The 21,753-nt window shown below is 30.9% G+C and overlaps 2 protein-coding genes across 2 annotated transcripts in view; both read left to right on the top strand.

Annotated features, from left to right (window-relative positions):
- The window catches only part of LOC135128611 (adenosine 5'-monophosphoramidase HINT2-like), a 60,773-nt gene that overhangs the window by 8,074 nt on the left and 30,946 nt on the right, over window positions 1-21,753 (top strand). The window lies entirely within an intron of this gene.
- On the top strand, window positions 11-9,485 carry LOC135128610 (putative odorant receptor 92a). The gene is made up of 6 exons (XM_064055531.1): window positions 11-380; window positions 476-692; window positions 745-844; window positions 897-1,001; window positions 9,198-9,353; window positions 9,403-9,485. The coding sequence occupies exons 1-6, from the start codon at window positions 11-13 to the stop codon at window positions 9,451-9,453; spliced, it is 999 nt and encodes a 332-aa protein (XP_063911601.1). The 3' UTR covers window positions 9,454-9,485.

Raw genomic sequence — 21,753 nt, 5'->3', positions numbered from 1 at the left:
GCGGCACAAAATGTCACCAAAATCATGGCCTTCTTCGACTACAATATTTTATAATGACCCTGTACAAACTACTTGCTTTATTACAAAATTTTTACCTTTTCTTCTTGATGGTCAACGAATGAAAAATTGCATCTTTTACTTGGAAAATGCTGCGTTTCAAACATCCAGAAACAATCACACAACGATTATAAATGAATGCATTGGAATTTGTCGAAGAAATAGCTTGGTGTTTTTTGCGGGATCTGTTGTGGCTGCAAGTGTTTGGGCCACGAAACCACTTCTTTGGAAAAGACGAGATTTTCCAGTCAATGTGTGGCTGCCCTTCGATGCGAAAGCGAACATCTTCATCTTCTCGTTCACTTATTTAATTATCGCTTTAGGTACGTACTAAAAGTCATCTGTGTTTCAAGCAACCAGTAATTTTTTTTTTATAGTTTAATGTCGTTTTCTAAAAATTTTTATTTTTTGATTTTAGGGCCATTTATTGCCGGTCTTTTAACAGGCGTCGTTGATCCTTTGATCGCAGGTCTAATCTATCATGCAACAAGTCAGATAAAAATTTTGAAAGATAATTTACAAAATCTGTCCGACTGTGCCAAGCACAAAGTTAATTCGGCGAAAGATGCGACAAAAGAAGAAGTTATGATTGAAGCCCTCAAGAAGTGTATAACACATCACGATGAAATCCTAAGGTGGATATATATAGTTAAACAATTTTATCAATTCTTTGTATAAAATTTTCAGATTTCTTAAGGAATTCGAAGACTGTTTTTCGTTGGTGTTGTTCAGTCAAATTGCGGGCGCAATATTCGTTATTTGTTTTTGCTGTGTACAGATAGGCAAAGTATTACTACGTATCTCCTCACATGTACAATTTTAAAACGACAATTTTTTAGCTAAACAGTATAGATTCCTACTTTGGACAGTTTGCGATGTATCTAATGGTCGTCTTGGCCCAAGTATATTTCTACTGCTACTACGGTTCTACTCTTTCTGAAGAAGTAAGTAAAGTGCATTTACTAATTTTTGATAATTAAAGTTAACTTTTTTTTGTTATTAAAATGATCGACAAAAAGTGTTTGAAAATACATAAAAGAAACAAGTGACTGGAGTGAAATTTTGGACATATCGAGGATTATCATGTAGACTGTAAAACGATAACCAAAATTTGTTCACTCAATCCTGCAGAAAAATTAATGACGTACTATATACTTACTAAAATTTTGACGACGCTATCTTAAAATTTTGCCAATTTGATTTCATATTGGGGTGTTTCTTTCAACTGTTCTGCCGCCCCTCCCCACTCCTCCGCTTCTTTTTTACAATCAAAGGAAAGTTAGTATATGTATTAAAGAAAAAAACCAAAAAGCTGCGAGTTTATTTAATTTAACGAAATATTAAAAAAATAATTCGAACATGAAATTGTGGGTTTTCGTAAACTGAAGTTCAAAAGTCTAAAAGTGCTTTAAATTGTAACTACTAACCCCGCCCACCCTTCCTCTATTTTCTTAGAGAGTATATCATTTGCCAAAGTCAGTGTTACCTTTACATTTTGTCTTTTTTTCTTAATATGTGTAGTCATCTTTTCCCAACAAGAAACTTAAAACATGGTAAATTTGTACAAGGAAATATCGATTTTGCAATTACTCTCCGCCCCTGGGTCTGACAACGAATAAAAAATATAAATACTTATGCCTTCTTTTTTTAATATACATGGCCATCTTTTCACAACAAGAATTTTAGAGCAAAATCGATATTTCTTATACAAATTTTCCATTTTAAACATGTTTTAAGTTTCATGTTGTGAAAAAACACGTTAAAACAAAAAGGCGAAAGGTCAGCCCGCTCACCCACCCCATCTCAATTGTGATGATTTTTTTATTGGCCGTGAACCAAGGGGGCGGAACTTAACTGCAAAATCCTTGTTTCTTTACAAGAAATTAAAAACATGTTTTTGAGTATCGTCTTGTTAAAAAAATACTACGCATATTAAGAAAAAATGGCAAAATATAAATCCCGCCCACCCATCCCGTCTCAATTGTACTAATTTTTTTGAGTCTTAGAAACTTAGAACACATTTAACATAGTAAATTTTTGTAAGGCAATATGGATTTTGTAATTATTCCGTCCCTCGCCTTACGACGAATACAAAAATCATCAGAATTGAGATAGGGCGGGTGGGCGGGGCTTATATTTTGCCTTTTTTTTATATCCTTAGCAATCTTTTCGCAACAACAAACTTAAAACATGGTTAAAATGGTACATTTTAGCAAGGAAACAAGGATTTTTCAATTGTGGGGCGGAGCCTAATTGCAAAATCGATATTTCTTAACACAAATTTTCCATTTTAAACATGTTTTAAGTTTAATGTTGTGAAAAAACATATTAAAACAAAAACGCAAAAGGTCAGTCCGCCCACCCACCCTATCTCAATTGTGATGATTTTTTTATTGGCCGTGAAGCAAGGGGGCGGAACTTAACTGCAAAATGCTTGTTTCTTTACAAGACATTAAAAACATGTTTTTGAGTATCGTCTTGTTAAAAAAATACTATGTATATTAAGAAAAAAAGGGCAACATATAAACCCCGCCCACACATTCCGTCTCAATTGTAATGATTTTTTTTAGTCTTAGAAACTTAAAACACATTCAACATAGTAAATGTTTGTAAAGTAATATGAATTTTATAATTAGGATCCGCCCCTCGGCTTACGACGAATAAAAAATCATCAGAATTGCGACAGGGAGGGTGGGCGGGGCTTATATTTTGTCCTTTTTTTTTAATATACATAGCCATCTTTTAGCAACAACAAACTTAAAACATGGTTATAATGGTACATTTTTGCAAGGAAACATGAATTTTGCAAAATCGATATTTCCTTATACAAATTATACATTTTAAACATGTTTTAAGTTTCATGTTGTAAAAGACATATTAAAACAAAAAGGCAAAAGGTCAGCCCGCCCACCCACCCTATCTCAATTGTGATGTTTTTTTTATTGGCCGTGAACCAAGGGGGCGGAACTTAACTGCAAAATACTTGTTTCTTTACAAGAAATTAACAACATGTTTTTGAGTATCGTCTTGTTAAAAAAGTACTATGTATATTAAGAAAAAAGGGCTAAACTTAAACCTCGCCCACCCATCCCGACTCAGTTGTATTGATTTTTTTTAGTCTTAGAAACTTAAAACACATTTAACATAGTAAATTTTTGTAAGGCAATATGGATTTTCTAATTAGGATCCGCCCCTCGGCTTATGACGAATAAAAAAATCATCAGAATTGAGATAGGGCGGGTGGGCGGGGCTTATATTTTGCCTTTTTTTAATATCCTTAGCAATCTTTTCGGAACAACAAACTTAAAACATGGTTAAAATGGTACATTTTAGCAAGGAAACAAGGATTTTGCAATTGTGGGGCGGAGCCTAATTGCAAAATCGATATTTCTTTACACAAATTTTCCATTTTAAACATGTTTTAAGTTTAATGTTGTGAAAAAACATATTAAACAAAAAGGTAAAAGGTCAGTCCGCCCACCCACCCTATCTTAATTGTGATGATTTTTTTATTGGCCGTGAACCAACGGGGCGGAACTTAACTGCAAAATACTTGTTTATTTACAAGAAATTAGAAACATGTTTTTGAGTATCGTTTTGTTAAAAAAATACTATGTATATTAAGAAAAAAAGGCAAAACATAAACCCCGCCCATCCATCCCGTCTCAGTTGTATTGATTTGTTTTAGTCTTAGAAACTTAAAACACATTTAACATAGTAAATTTTTGTAAGGCAATATGGATTTTCTAATTAGGATCCGCCCCTCGGCTTATGACGAATAAAATAATCATCAGAATTGAGATAGGGCGGGTGGGCGGGGCTTATATTTTGCCTTTTTTTTATATATTTAGCAATCTTTTCGCAACAACAAACTTAAAACATGGTTAAAATGGTACATTTTGGCAAGGAAACAAGGATGTTGCAATTGTGGGGCGGAGCCTAATTGCAAAATCGATATTTCTTTACAGAAATTTTCCGTTTTAAACATGTTTTAAGTTTTATGTTGTAAAAGACATATTAAAACAAAATAGCAAAAGGTCAGCCCGCCCGCCCACCCTATCTCAATTGTGATGATTTTTTTATTGGCCGTGAACCAAGGGGGCGGAACTTAATTGCAAAATACTTGTTTCTTTACAAGAGGTTAAAAACATGTTTTTGAGTATCGTCTTGTTAAAAAAATGCTATGTATATTAAGAAAAAATGGCAAAACATAAACCCCGCCCACCCATCCCGACTCAGTTGTATTGATTTTTTTTTATTCTTAGAAACTTAAAACACATTTAACACAGTAAATTTTTGTAAGGCAATATGGATTTTGTAATTAGGATCCGCTCCTCGGCTTACGACGAATAAAAAAATCATCAGAATTGAGATGGAGCGGGTGGGCGGGGCTTATATTTTGTCTTTTTTTTTTAATATACATAGCCATCTTTTCACAACAACAAACTTAAAACATGGTTAAAATGGTACATTTTGGCAAGGAAACAACAAAGAGCCTAATTGCAAAATAGATATTTATTTACATAAATTTTCCATTTTAAACATGTTTTAGTTTTCATCTTGTGAAAAGACATATAAAAACAAAAAGGCAAAAGGTCAGCCCGCCCACCCACCCTGTCTCAATTGTGATGATTTTTTTATTGGCCGTGAATCAAGGGGGCGGAACTTAATTGCAAAATACTTGTTTCTTCACAAGAAATTAAAAACATGTTTTTGAGTATCGTCTTGTTAAAAAAATACTATGTATATTAAGAAAAATGGGCAAGACATAAACCCCGCCCACCCATCCCATCTCAGTTGTATTGATTTGTTTTAGTATTAGAAACTTAAAACACATTTAACATAGTAAATTTTTGTAAGGCAATATGGATTTTTTAATTAGGATCCGCCCCTCGGCTTACGACGAATAAAAAAATCATCAGAATTGAGATAGGGCAGGTGGGCGGGGCTTATATTTTGCCTTTTTTTTATATATTTAGCAATCTTTTCCCAACAACAAACTTAAAACACGGTTAAAATGGTACATTTTGGCAAGGAAACAAGGATTTTGCAATTGTGGGGCGGAGCCTAGTTACAGAATCGATATTTCTTTACACAAATTTTCCATTTTAAACATGTTTTAAATTTCATATTGTAGAAGACATATTAAAACAAAAAGCTAAAAGGTCAGCCCGCCCACCCACCCTATCTCAATTGTGATGAGACTCAAATTTTCAATTTTTTTATTTTGATTTCTTGGTTATTGGATTTTTCGATATTCGAATTTTTTTAAATTTTGATTTTTCGATTCTAGAATTTTCGACTTTTTAACTTTCTATTACTTTTTTTTCTATAATTCGATTTTTGGATTTTCCGATTTCTTGGAATGTGAAGTTTTCTATTATTTCATTAATCGAATTTTCGATTTTTTTTCGATATTCGAATTTACAATTGGTTTCACTTGTTTTCAAATTTTCAATTCTTCGATTTTTAAAATTTTTGATTTGTTTTTTTTTCAAATTTTCCACTCCTCAGTTTTAGGCTTTTCAATTTTTTTACTTTTCGATTATTCGATATTCGAATTTTCAATTTTTACATTCTTCAGTTTTTCGATTTTTCAAGACAGATTTTGGCACTTTTAACATTTTCGACCATTTTTCAATTAATTTGATATTAACGGAACATAAGTAATCCCAACCACCCACCCACCCTCCCTCCTTTTGAGTGATTGATTTTATCCAATCTGCATGAAATAAATGATTTTAAACTGAACTGAAATATAGTTAGCTCTTAGAATGAGAAGAGGTGGTTGGGTGGGCGGGATTAGTACTTGCTAAGATAAGACTGATTTTGGCAAATCACATATCCTCTAAGAAAATAGAGGGTGCGTGGGCGGGGCTAGTATTTGATAAGATAGTACTGATTTGGCACTCTTGACATTTTCGACTATTTTTCAACTATTTCCGAAAATTAGTTGGACATTCTCTGAACATAATAAGCCCCACCCACCCACCCGGCCTCCTTTTCAGTAATTGATTTTATTCGAAATTAATGATTTTGTATTGAAAAGAAATAAAATTAGTCGTGAGAATGAAAAAAAGGGTGGGGGATGGGGGGTGGAACTGGTACTTCCTAAGATAAGACAGATCTTGGCAAATGACATACCTTCTAAGAAAATAGAGGGTGGGTGGGCGGGGGTAGTACTTGCTAAAATAAAACTGATTTTGGTAAATGACATACCTTCCAAGAAAATACAGGGTGGGTAGGCGGGGATAGTATTTGATAAGATTCCTACGTTCTATATTTCGATTCCTCGATTTTTAGATTTTCAATTTCCGGTTTATCGATTTCTTGGATTTCCATGTTTTCGAATATTTGATTCATCTAATTTTCGTTTCTTTTTTTCGATGTGAATTTTCAATTGGTTTCATTCCTTTTCATTTCCTGGATTTTTCAATTTCGCATGTTCGAATTTTTGATTTGTGGTTTTTTTAATTTTTCCGCTCGTCAATTTTATTTAGAATTTTCGATACTCAAATTTTCGATTCTAGAACTTTCGACTTTTCAATTTTCTATTACTTTTTTTTCTGTTTCGATTTTTGGGTTTTCGGATTTCTTGGAATTTCAAGTTTTCTATTATTTCATTAATCGAATTTTCGATTTTTTTTCGATATTCGAATTTTCAATTGGTTTCATTCCTTTTCGATTTTTCAATTCTTCGATTTTTAAAATTTTCGATTCGTGCTTTTTTCAATTTTTCCACTCCTCAGTTTTAGGCTTTTCAATTTTTTTACTTTTCGATTATTCGATATTCGAATTTTCAATCTTTTTATTTTTCAATTTTTCGAATTTTCAATTTTTACAGTCTTCAGTTTTTCGATTTTTCAAGACAGATTTTGGCACTTTTGATATTTTCGACCATTTTTTAACTAATATGATATTTGCGGAACATAATTAATCCCACCCACCCACCTTCCCTCCTTTTGAGTGATTGATTTTATCCAATCTGAATGAAATGAATGATCTATACTGAACTGAAATATAGTTAGTTCTTAGAATGAGAAGAGGAACTTAACTGCAAAATACTTGTTTCTTTACAAGAAATTAAAAACATGTTTTTGAGTATCGTCTTGTTAAAAAAATACTATGTATATTAAGAAAAAAGGGCAAAACATAAACCCCGCCCACCCATCCCGACTCAACTGTATTGATTTTTTTTAGTCTTAGAAACTTAAAACACATTTAACATAGTAAATTTTTGTAAGGCAATATGGATTTTGTAATTAGGATCTGCCTGTCGGCTTACGACGAATAAAAAAATCATCAGAATTGCGATAGGGCGGGTGGGCGGGGCTTATATTTTGCCTTTTTTTTATATCCTTAGCAATCTTTTCGCAACATCAAAGTTAAAACATGGTTAAAATGGTACATTTTGGCAAGGAAACAAGGATTTTGTAATTATGGAGCGGAGCCTTATTGCAAAATCGATATTTCTTTACACACATTTTCCATTTTAAACATGTTTTAAGTTTAATGTTGTGAAAAAACATATTAAAACAAAAAGGCAAAAGGTCAACCCGCCCACCCACCCTATCTCAATTGTCATGATTTTTTTATTGGCCTTGAACCAAGGGGGCGGAACTTAATTGCAAAATACTTGTTTCTTTACATGTTTTTGAGTATCGTCTTGTTAAAAAAATGCTATGTATATTAAGAAAAAAGGGCAAAACATAAACCCCTCCCACGTATCCCGACTCAGTTGTATTGATTTTTTTTAGTCTTAGAAACTTAAAACACATTTAACATAGTAAATTTTTGTAAGGCAATATGGATTTTGTAATTAGGATCCGCCCCTCGTTTTACGACGAATAAAAAAAAATCATCAGAATTGCGATAGGGCGTGTGGGCGGGGCTTATATTTTGCCTTTTTTTTAATATACATAGCCACCTTTTCACAACAACAAACTTAAAACATGGTTAAAATGGTACATTTTGGCAAGGAAACAACAACGAGCCCAATTCCAAAATCGATATTTCCTTAAACAAATTTTACATTTTAAACATGATTCAGGTTTCATGCTGTGAAAAGAAGTCTGCACATTTTAAAACAAAAAGGCAAAACGTAAGCCCGCCCACCCACCCTATCTCAATTGTGATGATTGTTTTTATTCGTCGTAAGCCAAGAAGGCGGATTTTTTTTTTACAGAAATTCTACTTTTCCACTTTTCATATCAGTAAATTCAAATATTATATATTTTACGTTAAGGCTGTCTAATAGTACACTTTCAAGGGATATAATGGCTAAATTGCTTAAGTTCTCCTGTACCAGTGATGATCAAAGATGTTTTTGTTTTCTCGACGTTTCATGACCCTACAGTAGTCTCCCGTTTCCGTACGTCTGTCTGTCTGTGTGGTATTTGTATCCAATTTTATTAGACACGTAAACTCCAAAACTGCTGGGCCGATTGTTGTCAAATTTTGTATGTATATTAGAAATATCATCTGGATGGTTAAATATCACCCAAGATTTGTATAATCGTCCCCTCCAACAATTTGATGACGCCATTTCAATGGAAAATATACAGTTGCAAGGTATAATAACGTTATACTTTTTTTTGCATTGGTAGTACGCTGCGACTACTTTTCTTTTTACCCATGTTGGTCTTATCATTACAAATTTTTAATTGGTCAAATCACCCCATTTTCTCGAAAACTTGGAAAACACGTCTTTATAATAATAATGATAAAATAAGAATTATAATATTCCGAACATTTTGTTCGATTGCAATTAATTTCTACGTGACATTCTTTCGATGTCTAAACATAAATAAACACTTGAGCTTCGGATTGCTATTACCTAGTGCTGAAGGACATTTTATCACGTAAATTATATGCTTTAACTATATTCTACATTGTCTTCTTTTTATACTGAGCACCGGATAATTTTTTTGTACAAAGATTCTTTATGAAAATATTGTCGCTATAAACATCATTTACAACAATAAGTCCGTCATTCTCAAAATGTAATTTTGAATCATAAAGGCTTACATTCATGGTCTATACTCGTTAATGGCTGCCGAAAAAATTATTAATAAATTTTAATTAATATCTGTGTACTTAATGAGTATGTTGACTCAAAACTTTTTGCTTACCATTTCCAGAGCGATTCGTTAAGGGATGCTATTTATATGGGTCCATGGTACACTTACGACATACGAACCCAGAGAACGTTGTTGACAGTAATGGAACGTGCAAAAATACCTGTGATAGTTACTGCTGAAAAACTTGTCGATTTGTCTTTGGTTACTTTTACCACAGTAAGTAAGTTAATGGTTTAGATTTTAAAATTAATCTTTTGAATTGCAGATTTTACAGCGCTCTTATTCGCTCATAGCGGTCATGCAAAACTACCAATAGTGGAACACTGTGCAAAATCTTTGTGTCTGTGAATATCTGATTCTAAAATAAATGCACTGAAGCACTGTATTAATTTTTTATTTCTTTGCTATTCCACCTAGGTTTCTGTCATTTCTACTGTACTGTTTAAAATATTAGTCAATCTTTAAATTATAATCGCGTTTCTTTGCGCACATCGCTGCACTCAAAGAAGCCGCAGTGAATGTTTTATTAACCGAGGGTAGATAACATTTTAAAGTTTATCGAACAGAAGCTTAAATCTTTGATGAAAAATTAATCACCGTTAATTAGAGGACCACATTTCAACCCAAAAATTACAAAAATCAGTCTATATAGTCGCTCTAAAAACAACTCAAACGACTTTTACATTCCCCTTCACGAAATAATGTCGAACATCATCACAAAAAGTTTCAGAATAAATTTATTCATAATGAAGCTGTGTCACTTGTATCCTCCGGAAAAACGAACCACTTTATTCAAAATTCGAGCTTACTTAATCCAGATTTTGTTCGTCGTGCCTGTTCCCGTTTTAGGAATAATTTATTTATTGACGGAGAAAAATTTAGATGTGGAGAAAGCCAATTACAATGCTGGGTTTCTAGCTCAAGCCACGTGTCTTATTGCAAAATTGTTTCCTTTCATTCGAGATGGAGATCGTATTAAAGGGTGCATTATGTACTTTGAAACGTATTGTGTTTCGTTGAAAAAGCAGCGTCAGAAAAGTATTATCAACGATTGTGTTAATGTTTGTCGCAGAAACACGTTTATTTTTTTGTTTTGTGTAACAGGAGGGGTGACAAGTTGGGCCACAAGACCTCTTTTTTGGAATGGTCGTAATTTACCAGTGGATTTGTGGTTACCGTTTAACCCTTACAAAAACTGGTTTGTGTATAGTTGTGTTTATGTTTATGTAACAGTAGGTAAATATTCATTATTGTTGTGTAAGTATCATAGTCATAGTCATAGTACGTTTTTACAGGTGAATTATTTTCTTCTTTGGTCACTGGAATACTCGATCCTTTAATTGCTGGTCTTGTTTACCATGCTACAGGTCAAATTAAAATTTTAAAAGACAATTTAGAGCACCTCCTGGAATTTGATAACGAAAAACTTACTGTTAATGAAATGACAAAAAATGTGTTAATATACAACCGTATCAAACGCTGTGTCGTGCATCATAATGCAACTTTAAGGTAGTCTTCGTCGTCAAGTGATAATGATAAGTCCGATCATGTTGTACTACTTTCAGTTTCATCAAAGAGTTTGAGGAGTGTTTTTCCCCTGTTGTTTTTAGCCAGTTTGCCGGTAGCGTGTTTGTTATTTGTTTCTGCTGTCTACAAATGAGCAAAGTACTACTTTATTGCTTTTCTTAATTCTTATAATATAATCTATGAAATAAATCCAAATTTACAGGTCTCTTCAGAGGGCTTTTATTTTATGCAGCTGGTGATGTATTTTAGCGTAATTCTAGCACAGCTGTATTTTTATTGTTATTATGGATCTACGCTTTTTGAAGAGGTATATGGTTTTTCATTTTTTAAACATTTGTAGATAGATTCTAAAATTTTTAGAGTAATAACCTTACGAATGCCATATACATGGGTCGCTGGTACGATTATGACACAAAATCCAAAAAAGCTCTAATAACTTTAATGGGACGTTCAAGAGAACCCATCACAGTTACTGCCGGAAAAATTCTTGATTTGTCGTTAGCGACTTTTGCAACTGTATTTTTTATTTTGTTTTATTTCTGAGTGTTAATTGTTTACTTATTTTAGATTCTGAGAAGATCATATTCGCTTCTGGCGGTATTAAAAAATTATGAGTGAAGCCAGAAGGAAATAAAAAAAATGTAGTAGTATATGAAAGCGATCAAAATTTCCAGATTAGACAGATTAAGCTGAAAAGGCTAAAAATTCAAAAGAATAGTTTATTCAACCAACAAAGTAATTTATTTTGAGAAAACCGAATTGAGAGTTTCGAAAAAAAAAATTGTATGACGAAATTTAGTAATTTTTTTCTCTAGTTTTTTCATATTCATTAACTGTTATATTGTGATTACCTTAACTACCATTTTTGCACAATAAAGCCCAAATAGCACATAATTATTACCTCGAATGTTGCAAATAAAACTCTTAAAGCAACCGGTAAACCCTGTAGATCCTTGCAGATATTTATCACTGCGTTCATAAGAGAAAATCTTCTCAAAAACACTATCAAAAAATTTCGCTTTTTTACTTATTGGTAAAACATTTATCCGTTTATATCACACTAAGGATACCAACGTAGCGATCCCCGGCCTATTAAAATGTGTCCCACAAGGTACTGTATTAGGACCCAATCTATTTCTTGCGTACATATCTGACCTTGTGGAAACGGAAATTCCACTAGTATCTCATCAAATTATCCAAGACCACTTCGGTTAGACAAAAACGACCCAAATATGCCTTGTTATGTTCTATTCATGTTCCATTCGGTTAACCAGATAATTGAGCTCGGTGTCATACTTGACAATGAATTATCTTTTTCTGAACACGTTACTCATTTGGCTGTGATAATCCAAATACTCCGATAAAATTACACATGTTGAGTATGGTAGAAATCAGACGAATGTCGCTTGGTACACACTTTGCTATGAGAGGAGTGTCGGAGAATAAATGTTCAAATTTCAAGTCATAAAACATATAAGTGACAACGCAAAATCAGCATAAAATCTTTACTACTTACTTAATTGATAATGTTCAAAGTGAAAAAAATGACATTAATTTTTAAATTTTTCAATTTCGCGTCTTCCAAATTTTTCAGTTTTTTGATTTAAAATTTATCAATTTTGCAATTTTTCGATATAACAATTTTTCATTTTTGGATTTTTTTGTTTATTAACTTTTAATTTTTCGATTTTTCAAGTTCTAGATTTTTACTTTTCACTGTCCTGACCTTTAATTTTCATTTTCTCGGTTTTATAATTTTTGGTTTGCACAATTTTTCAAAATTTTAATCTTTTAATTTTCATTTTCTCGATTTTATAATTTTTCGTTTGTTCAATTTTTCAAAATTTTAATCTTTGATTTTCAGTTCCTCTGCTTTCCAGTTTTCAATTTTTCCAATTTTCTTAATTTTTGGAGCTCCCAATTATCCGATTTTCCGTTTTCTTAATGTTCAATATTTCAATTTAATAGTACTTCGTCTTCTCAATTTTTAATGTTTCGATTTTTCAATTTTTCAAGTTCTTGGTTTCTAACTTTTATTAGGTTTTTCTAATTTTTCCATTATATATTATGCAGTTTTTCAGTTTTTAATCTTTCGATTTTTCGATTTTTCAACTCCTTTATTTTTATTTTTCATTTCATGTTGAATATGGCAGAAATCACAGGAATGTCGCTCGGTACACACTTCGCTATGAGAGGAGTGTCCGAAAATAAATGTTCAAAATTGAAGTCGTAAAACACATAAATGACAACACAAAATCAGCATAAAATCCCGTTTCTCTAATCGAATTCACGATGACAGTTACTTAACTGATAATGTTCAAAGTGAATCAATGGTTAACATTAAATCTTGAATGCTGCAATTTTCGACTTTAATTTTTAAATTTGTCAATTTTTTGATTTACAATTTATCAATTTTGCAAGTTTTCGATACAACTTTTCATTTTGGCATTTTTTAGTTTTTCAATGTTTAATTTTTGGATTTTTCCAGTTCTAGATTTTTACTTTTCACATTCCTGACCTTTTAATTTTCATTTTCTCGATTTTATAATTTTTCGTTTGTTCAATTTTTCAAAATTTTAATCTTTGATTTTCAGTTCTTCGGCTTTCCAAATTTTAATTTTTTCAATTTTCTCAATTTTTGGAGTTTGCAATTATCCGATCTGCCGATTTTTTAAATTTTCAATATTTCGATTTAATAGTACTTCATCTTCTCCTTTTTTTAATGTTTCGGTTTTTCAATTTTTCAAGTTCTTGCTTTCCAAATTTTAGATTTTTTCTATTTTTCCATTATATACCGTTCAACATTTCAATCTTTGATTTTTTAAAAATTCCGACTTTCCAATTTTTTTAATTTTCAATATTTCGATTTAATAGTACTTCATCTTCTCAATTTTTAATGTTTCGGTTTTTCAATTTTTCAAGTTCTTGGTTTCCAAATTTTAGATTTTTCCAATGTCTCCATTATATACCGTTCAAAATTTCAATCTTTGATTTTTTAACTATTCGGTTCTCCAATTTTTAATGTTTCCAACTTTCTCAATTCTCTGATTTCTCAATGATCCGATTTTCAGATTTCTTTAATTTTAAATATTTCGATTTCATAACATTCCATTTTTTCGATTATGCACTTCTTCGATTTTGGAGTTTCTCAATTTTTAATCTTTCGATTTTACGATTTTTCAAGTTCTTGATTTTTACTTTTTATTTCATGTTGAATATGGTAGAAATCACAAGAATGTCGCTCGGAAAAAATTTCTCTTTGAGAGGAGTGTTTGAGAATAAATGTTCAAAATTCAAGCCGTAAAACACATGAATGACAACACAAAATCAGCATAAAATTCCCTTTTCCTCTTCGAATTCACGATGACATTTACTTAACTGATAATGGTTAAAATTAAATCTAGAATACTGCAATTTTCGACTTTAACTTTTCAAATTTTCAATTTGTAGACTTCCGAATTTTTAATTTTTTTGATTTACAATTTATCAATTTAGCAATTTTTCGGTACAACAATTTTTCATTTTTGCATTTTTCAGTTTCTCAACTTCTAATTTTTCAATTTTTCAAGTTCTAGATTTTTACTTTTCACTTTCCTGGTCTTTTAATTTTCATTTTCTCGTCTTTATAATTTTTCGTTTGCTTAATTTTTCAAAATTTTAATCTTTGATTTTCAGCTTTCCAATTTTTAATTGTTTTAATTTTCTCAATTTTTGGAGTTCTCAATTATCCGATTTGCCGATTTTTTTATTTTTCAATATTTCGATTTAATAGTATTTTCTCTTTTCAACTTTTAAGTTTTCCAACTTTTAATGTTTCGATTGCTCAATTTTTCGTCTCTTCAATTTTTCAAGTTCGTGGTTTCCAAGTTCTAGATTTTTCCAAGTTTTATACCTTTCATAATTTCAATCTTTTTTTTTTAACGCTTCTGTTTTTCAATTTTAATTTTTCAATTTTTTTTGATTGACGGATTTCTAAATTATTCGATTTTCCGATTTCTTTAATTTTAAAAATTTCGATTTCATAACATTTCATTTAATTGATTTTGCACTTTTTCGATTTTTGAGTTTCTCAATTTTTAAACTTTCGATTAATTTTTCAATTTTTCGTTTGCCCAAATTTTCAAGTTCTTGATTTTTTTCATGTGTTAATTTTCATTCTGTCGAATTTATAATTTTATTTTTCAATTATTCATATTTTCAAAATTTTATTCTTTGATTTTCAGTTCCTCGGCTTACCAATTTTTAATTTTTTCAATTTTCGGAGTTCTCAATTATCCCATTTTCCGTTTCTTTAATTTTTCAAGTTCTTGGTTTCCGACTTTCAGATTGTTCCAAGTTTCCAATTTATACCTTTTTTTACGCTTCGGTTTTCCAATTTTGAATTTTTACAGTTTTTTTTATTTCCCGGATTTCCCAATTATCCAATTTTCCGCTTTCTCTTATTTTCAATATTTCGATGACATATTCAATTTTTTCGTTTCCTAATTTTTAATCTTTCGATTTTTCATTTGTCCGTTTCTTCAATTTTTCAAGGTTTTGATTTCCAACTTTTAGATTTTTCAGTGTTTTCGTTTTTTATTTATTTATTTTTTGCTTATTGTTTTCTCATTTTTTATTTTTCAATTTCACAATTTTCCTTTTTTGACTTGAAACATTGAAAAGTAAAAAATAGAAAAATCGAAAAACTAACAAATCGGAAAAAATTGAAAAATCGGAAAATTGCAAAGTAGAGCAATGAAGAAACGAAAGATTGAAACATCGAGAAACTTTAAGATGGAAAAAATATTGAATCGAAAAATTGGAAAACCCAAAAATAAATCTAGAACTGTCAGAACTGTAAAGTCGAAAAACTGAAACAGTCAAGATCGAAAAATGGAAACATAAGAAAGGGAAGAATTGAAAATAGGAAAATTGATAGATCGAATAAATGAATCAGTTTCAAAATCCAAAAAATGTAGAAATTTTAAAATCGTAAAACTGAAAAAGTAAAAAATCATAATTTTATTTACATATAAAAAATGAAAACTCAAAAAACTGCAAAGCGAAACATTAAAAATTTCACTTTGAAAAATCAAAAATTGAAAAAATAAAGAAAATGAAAACTGAAATGATAACTTGGAAATCGAAAAATTAAACAAATGAAAAATTGAAAAATAGAAAAATTAGAAATTCACAACTTGAGAAACTTCACATCCAAAAATTGCAAAATTCGAAAGTTGGTGAAACAAAAAAAAAAAAGAAAAATCGTAAATTGAAAAGTAGAAGAAACGAAAAATTGAAAGAATTAAAATCCAGAAAACAAAAAATTACAGAAATGAAACACTGAAAAATCGAATACTTAAAAAAATAAAAAAACTGAAACAAAAAAATGGAAATAGATAAATTGAAAAATTAAAAAATGAAAACTGAAAAGAACTTAACTTAAACTTGAAAAGTCGAAACATTGCAAATTGAAAACTGAAGAAACAGCAAAAATTGAAAAATTTAAGTTAAAAAACTGCGGAAGTGTCATTTACTCCACCCGTTTTTTCTTTATAGAAGTTACCAGAAAAAAAAAACGCAAAAAATTTTATAATTTTTCAAAACATCGGGATTTGATGGGCTGCACCTCAGGGACGAGGGAAGTTCTGGCGAAATAAACTTCGACATTTCTTTATTTAATAAAATGAATTAACTTCATTAAATTTTATTTGTAACTTATTTTATTAAAAAGTGTTCGCCATTGTTGCTTAAACTTTAGCCGTTTTTTGACATTACAAATTATGTTAATAGGCCGTTATTTTACGTAAATGTATTATTTTCTAAATAAACTTATTTTGGCATTAATCACTGAGGTTGTTGTGGTTGTAATAATGGTTTAACATCCACTCGGTTATTTTCCAAATTTAAATTATGGTCAGATTTAAAGTTTCAGTACTCTTTGTATTCTAAATAATTATACCTATAGACAAGTCAAGCAGCCTCATAAAAGTTTTATTACAAATAATCATTTTGAAGTAAGTATTGAACTAAACCTTCCGTGTTATTCTAACCTTTGATCTAAAATTCATACAATCCCTATTAATTATCGGGAACACAAGAAAAAACCTATAACGCCTATTTTATAAAAATCGAAGACCAGCCTTGCACTTGCATTACTGCATCAGTCAGTCACAAGAAACGCCATGGTGAACATAATTAAACGAAGTTTCGCTCTAAACTTATTCATCCTGGAGACATTTTACTTGTGTCCTCCCAAAAAACCAACTCTCTCATATAAACTTCAAAGCTACGTCGCCTACATGTTGATTATAGTGATAGTGCCTGTTTTCAGCATCCTCCACTTGCTTCTTGCAGAAGACTTGGACATAGATCGAGTAAATTATAACGCTGGATTTCTAGCACAAGCCATTTGTTTCATCACAAAATTTTTACCCTTTATTCTTGATGGTCAACGTATGAAAAATTGCATCTTCTACTTGGAAAGTGCTGCATTTGCAACATCCAGAGACAATCAAACAGGTATCATAAATGAATGTATCAGAATCTGTCGAAGAAACAGCTTGGTGTTTTTTGTGGGCTCCATTGGGGCTGCAGGTAGCTGGAGCACGAAACCGCTTCTCTGGAGAAGACGAGATTTTCCGGTCGATGTCTGGCTTCCCTTTGACGCAAAAGAAAACGTTTTCGTTTTCTCTTTCCTCTATTTAATTGTCGGGATTGGTATGAACGCAATTTTAATACAGATTTCGTAGTTTTATTTTTCGTTTTAGGACCATTTATTGCTGGTGTTATAACATCCGTCGTTGATCCTTTAATAGCAGGTCTTACCTATCATGCAACCAGTCAAATGAAAATTTTGAAGGATAATCTAGAAAAGCTGGCGGATTATGCCGAAGAGGATATTTTGCAAATGCACAAATCCAGCTTTATAAAAAATGTAACTAAAGAGGAAGTTATGATTGAGAGCGTCAGGAAGTGTGTCGCTCATCATGAAGAAATTCTGAAGTATGCAAATTTTGTAGCCAAAAAATTATTGATTCGTTTTTAATAACTCTTTCAGCTTTGTTAAAGAATTCGAAGACTGTTTTTCGTTGGTGTTGTTCAGTCAAATGGCCGGGACAATATTCGTTATTTGTTTTTCTTGTTTGCAGCTAAGCAAAGTATTGCTACACTTATGCTGATATGTATAATTTTAAAACTATAATTTTTTAGCTAAACACTATAGATTCTTACTTTGGACAATTTGTGATGTATCTGATTTTTGTCCTGTTTGAAGTATATTTTTACTGCTACTACGGTTCTGCTCTTTCTGATGAAGTAAGTACGGTGTTCAGAAATTTTTACGTCGGAGAAACACTTGACCTTAAAAAATTAAAATTTGAAAAATCAGTTTTTCAGTTTGTCTAAATTAAGTTCTAAGTTCTATAAGAAATGTTTTATTTGCCGTTTTCAGAGCGAATCGTTACGAGATGCTATTTATATGGGTCCATGGTACACTTACGATATTAGAACTCAGAGGTCCTTGTTGACGATAATGGAACGTGCAAAAATCCCGGTGACAGTTACTGTCGGAAAACTTGTTGATTTGTCTCTGGCCACTTTTACCATAGTAAGTATACGCACTGTTAGATGATTTTTTACAAGTGAACGGTTTTCTTTGCAGATTTTGCAGCGCTCTTATTCGCTGATAGCTGTGATGAAAAACTACCAATAATCAGAACAACCAAATTTTGTAGGCATATTATTTATATTAGTAATGTCATGTAGAGTGTAAAACGCTAATTAAAATTTGGCTAATCTTCCCCACCAAGAATTTGTTGACATCATCTCGAAAGATTCTTTATTAAAATGGTTCAAATGAATACAGTAATATACTCCTGCACTTGTACTGTACGAATCCGCTTGAGTTTTTCCCCTAGATTTTCAAATTTTCATGAAAAAATCGAAATTGTAGGATTACCTTTTATGCTAGTATAAGCGGTAGTCTAATTACTTAATCAGGTCTCTGTAATATTATTTTTAATATTTCTGACCAATAAATTTTTTTTTTATATTTTAGTAGATTTATTATTATTATTAATATTATTATTATTGATTAGTTGATCGACAGGCCTTTAGCCCATTTATAGATCCACATAATAGAACAAACAGAATGGAAAAATACAAGAAAAAGAACAATTTAAACAGTTGTCCGGCTAATCAACAGCTAGAATTACTGCTACCCCCTAAAGGGATTGGAAAACTGAAGATGAATCCTATCTGAGTAAATCAAAAGCGTCTTGATGTTTGTGATACTCCAAACACATTGCGTAAATGGGCGAGTATTCAATAACGTTAATACGTGGAGTTGGTAAATAAAAAAGATGTTGAGACCTAGCAGAAGGTCTAGGTACACCAAAGCAAAATTGACCCAGAATCGATGGAGAGTCAATATCATTCCGAATGATTTTCTTAAGAAAGAAAAGTGAGACTTTATCACGTCTCGCTTTCAAGTCAACAAAATTAAATCTTTCAGGATACTTACTAAATTTATTTAAAATAGTAAAAATATTCAAAAATTGATGCCAGAAACGGACTCAGCAGCGAAAAATAAGAATGGAAACACACTTCTCAGTGAAACTGATTCACTGAGATTAAAAGTATTATTATAGGAATCGACTCAGAATAAATTCGGACGAAGTCTTCATGAACGTAGTGAATCGATAAAAGAACTAAGAAAAATTTCCAAAGAAAAGGATACTCAAAAATGAAAAAGCCAGAATTATTACAAAAAACTGGTGAGCAATCTTTGGCATTCGAAGATCAGGGGCGGCTCATGAGTTGAGAAATTGATGAGGCGAAGCACAAGATGCTCAAATATTTAAATATCGAAAAAATTACACTTTTTTTTTTATTTTTGATTTTTTAATTTTTGGATTTGCAGTTTTTCGTATTTTCAACTTTTGGCTTTTTCAATTTTTGGTTATTGAACTTTTGAATTTTTCAATTTTACGATTTTGTCGTTGTTAGTTTTTCAATTTTTATGTGTGAATTTTTTAACTTTATGATTTTTAATTGACGGTATATATTAATTAATGTCAATAACGGCAACAAAACACATCGGTGTCATTCGAATGATTCGATTTTCAAATTTTCCATTTGTGAATTTTTGTTTCTTCAATTTTTCGACTTCACAGTTTTTTGATTTTAGGTTTTCTAGTTTTCAATCTTTAATTTTTCAATTTTTCAATTTTTGGAATTTTTTATTTTTCGATTTTGAAATTTTCCGGTCTCCCAGATTTTTGATTTGCAATTTTTCGATATTTCAAGTTTGCACTCCTCAATTTTTCAATTTTAGATACTTTAATTTTTCCTTATTTCAATTAATATTTAATTTAGCTTTAAAATTTTTCAAGGTCTCAATTATTTAATGTTTCATCTTCCCAGATTCCAATTTTTAAATTAATTCAAAAATAACAAATTTATTAAAACTGAAATCTTCACGATTTTACAGTTTTTGCATTTTTCGATTTCCATATCTAGATTTTTCTTAACTAACTAATTTTTAATTGCTTTAATCGCGTTTATTTACATCGTTGACTGAGCATTTTTTTAATAACACCCATTTTTGAGTTTTTGCAAATTCTTTAGTTGTCCGATTTTCTATTTTCTCGACGTGTCATGACCTCTAGAATACGAAAAAAGTGGTCTCCCGTTCCCGTCTGTCTGTCTATCTGTCTGTCGGTATCAATTTTTATTAGACACGTAATCTCCGAAACTACTGGACCGATAGTTGTCAAATTTTGCACGTATGTTATAAATATCACGGAGATCGTTAAATAGTGACCAAAATTTATCTAATTTTCCCCACCAACAATTTGATGACGTCAGCTCCAAACTTTATAATTAAAAGTTTTTTTAATTTAATAAAACAAGATACTCTTGTACTCGTGGTGTGTACATCCGTGTCGAATTTTCACTCTAAACATCTAGAATTTTTAGAAAAAATTTAAAACTGAATGGAATAATTGCAATATAACTTTCTTTACCCCTCTCTCTATTTTCTCAGAAGGCATAGGATTTACCAAAATAAGACTTATCTTAGCAAGTACTACCTTCTGAGGAAATAAAGGGTGGGTGGACGGGGCTAGTACTTGCTAACATAAGTCTTGTTCTGGCAAATGACATCCTCTGAGAAAATAGGGGGCGGGTGGGCGGTCCTAGTACTTGTTAATATAAAACCGATTTTGCCCCTATTAATCTTGTAAAAACTTGTGAAATTTAAAGATGTTAAATTGCAAATTTCCATAGTAACGTAAGTGTTTACTTGTGATTTATCATTGCAGTCATATTTTTAGATTTGCTTATACAGGTGGCTCAAAAAAATTAATGAATGTGCACCAATCGAAGATGTCCTTGCAAAAATGTTGTTGACGTCATCACAAAATTCTGTAAAGTAAAAACTCAACTCAAAAATGCTAGATATGTTTCACTGTACTTCCGGTGCGGGGGAAGTTCTGCCGAGGCAGCTTTCGACCAATTTTTCGAATTTGTTTCAAGTTTTTCAGAGTTTTCATTAACTCATGAATTTCTCAATTTTTCAATTTTATAAGCACATGGATTTTTAACTTTTTCGATTTAGAATTATTCAATTTTACTGTTTTCTGATTTTACAATTTTTCGCTTTCAAGTTTTCCAGGTTTCAATTTTTCGAATTTTTAAATTTTCGATCTTGCAAATTTTCGTTCCTTCATTTTTTCGATTTGCTATTCGTTTCTTGGATGTTTCAATTTTTTAAGTTTCCGGTTTTTCAATTTGTAGATATTTGAATTTTTCTTTATTTGGATTAAAGGATGATTCAAATTTTTATGTCTTCAATTTTTTGATTTGCAATTTTTTAGTTTTCAATTTTTAGTCTTTTCAAATTTTAGTTTTTAAATAATCAAGTTCTCATTTTTGCATTTTTAAATTTTTGACAAAAAGAACAGGTTTGTTTAAACTGAAATTTTGAAAAATTGTAACGCAGGATTTTTTTCATGTTGCTTTTGTAAATATTTTCGATGTGTTTCTTCGAAAAATGAAAACATCCGAAGTAAAAAATCAAAAAATTAGAAATCTAACAACTGAAAAA

Source organism: Zophobas morio, unplaced genomic scaffold (genome assembly GCF_036711695.1).
Source record: "Zophobas morio isolate AGI-343-1 ecotype UQ-CSIRO unplaced genomic scaffold, CSIRO_AGI_Zmor_V1 ptg000014l, whole genome shotgun sequence".
In the NCBI taxonomy this organism is placed as follows: Eukaryota; Metazoa; Arthropoda; class Insecta; order Coleoptera; family Tenebrionidae; genus Zophobas; species Zophobas morio.
The sequence above is the reverse complement of the archived record's forward strand: the minus strand, read 5'-3'. Positions and strand labels throughout refer to the sequence as shown.

Excerpts from the sequence above, each read along its gene's own strand:
- LOC135128610 (XM_064055531.1), top strand. The coding sequence starts at position 11 with ATGTCACCAAAATCATGGCCTTCTTCGACTACAATATTTTATAATGAC. Across the intron at positions 845-896 it reads GCTGTGTACAGATAGGCAAA|CTAAACAGTATAGATTCCTA; the intron begins GTATTACTACGT and ends ACAATTTTTTAG. Across the intron at positions 1,002-9,197 it reads GTTCTACTCTTTCTGAAGAA|AGCGATTCGTTAAGGGATGC; the intron begins GTAAGTAAAGTG and ends TACCATTTCCAG.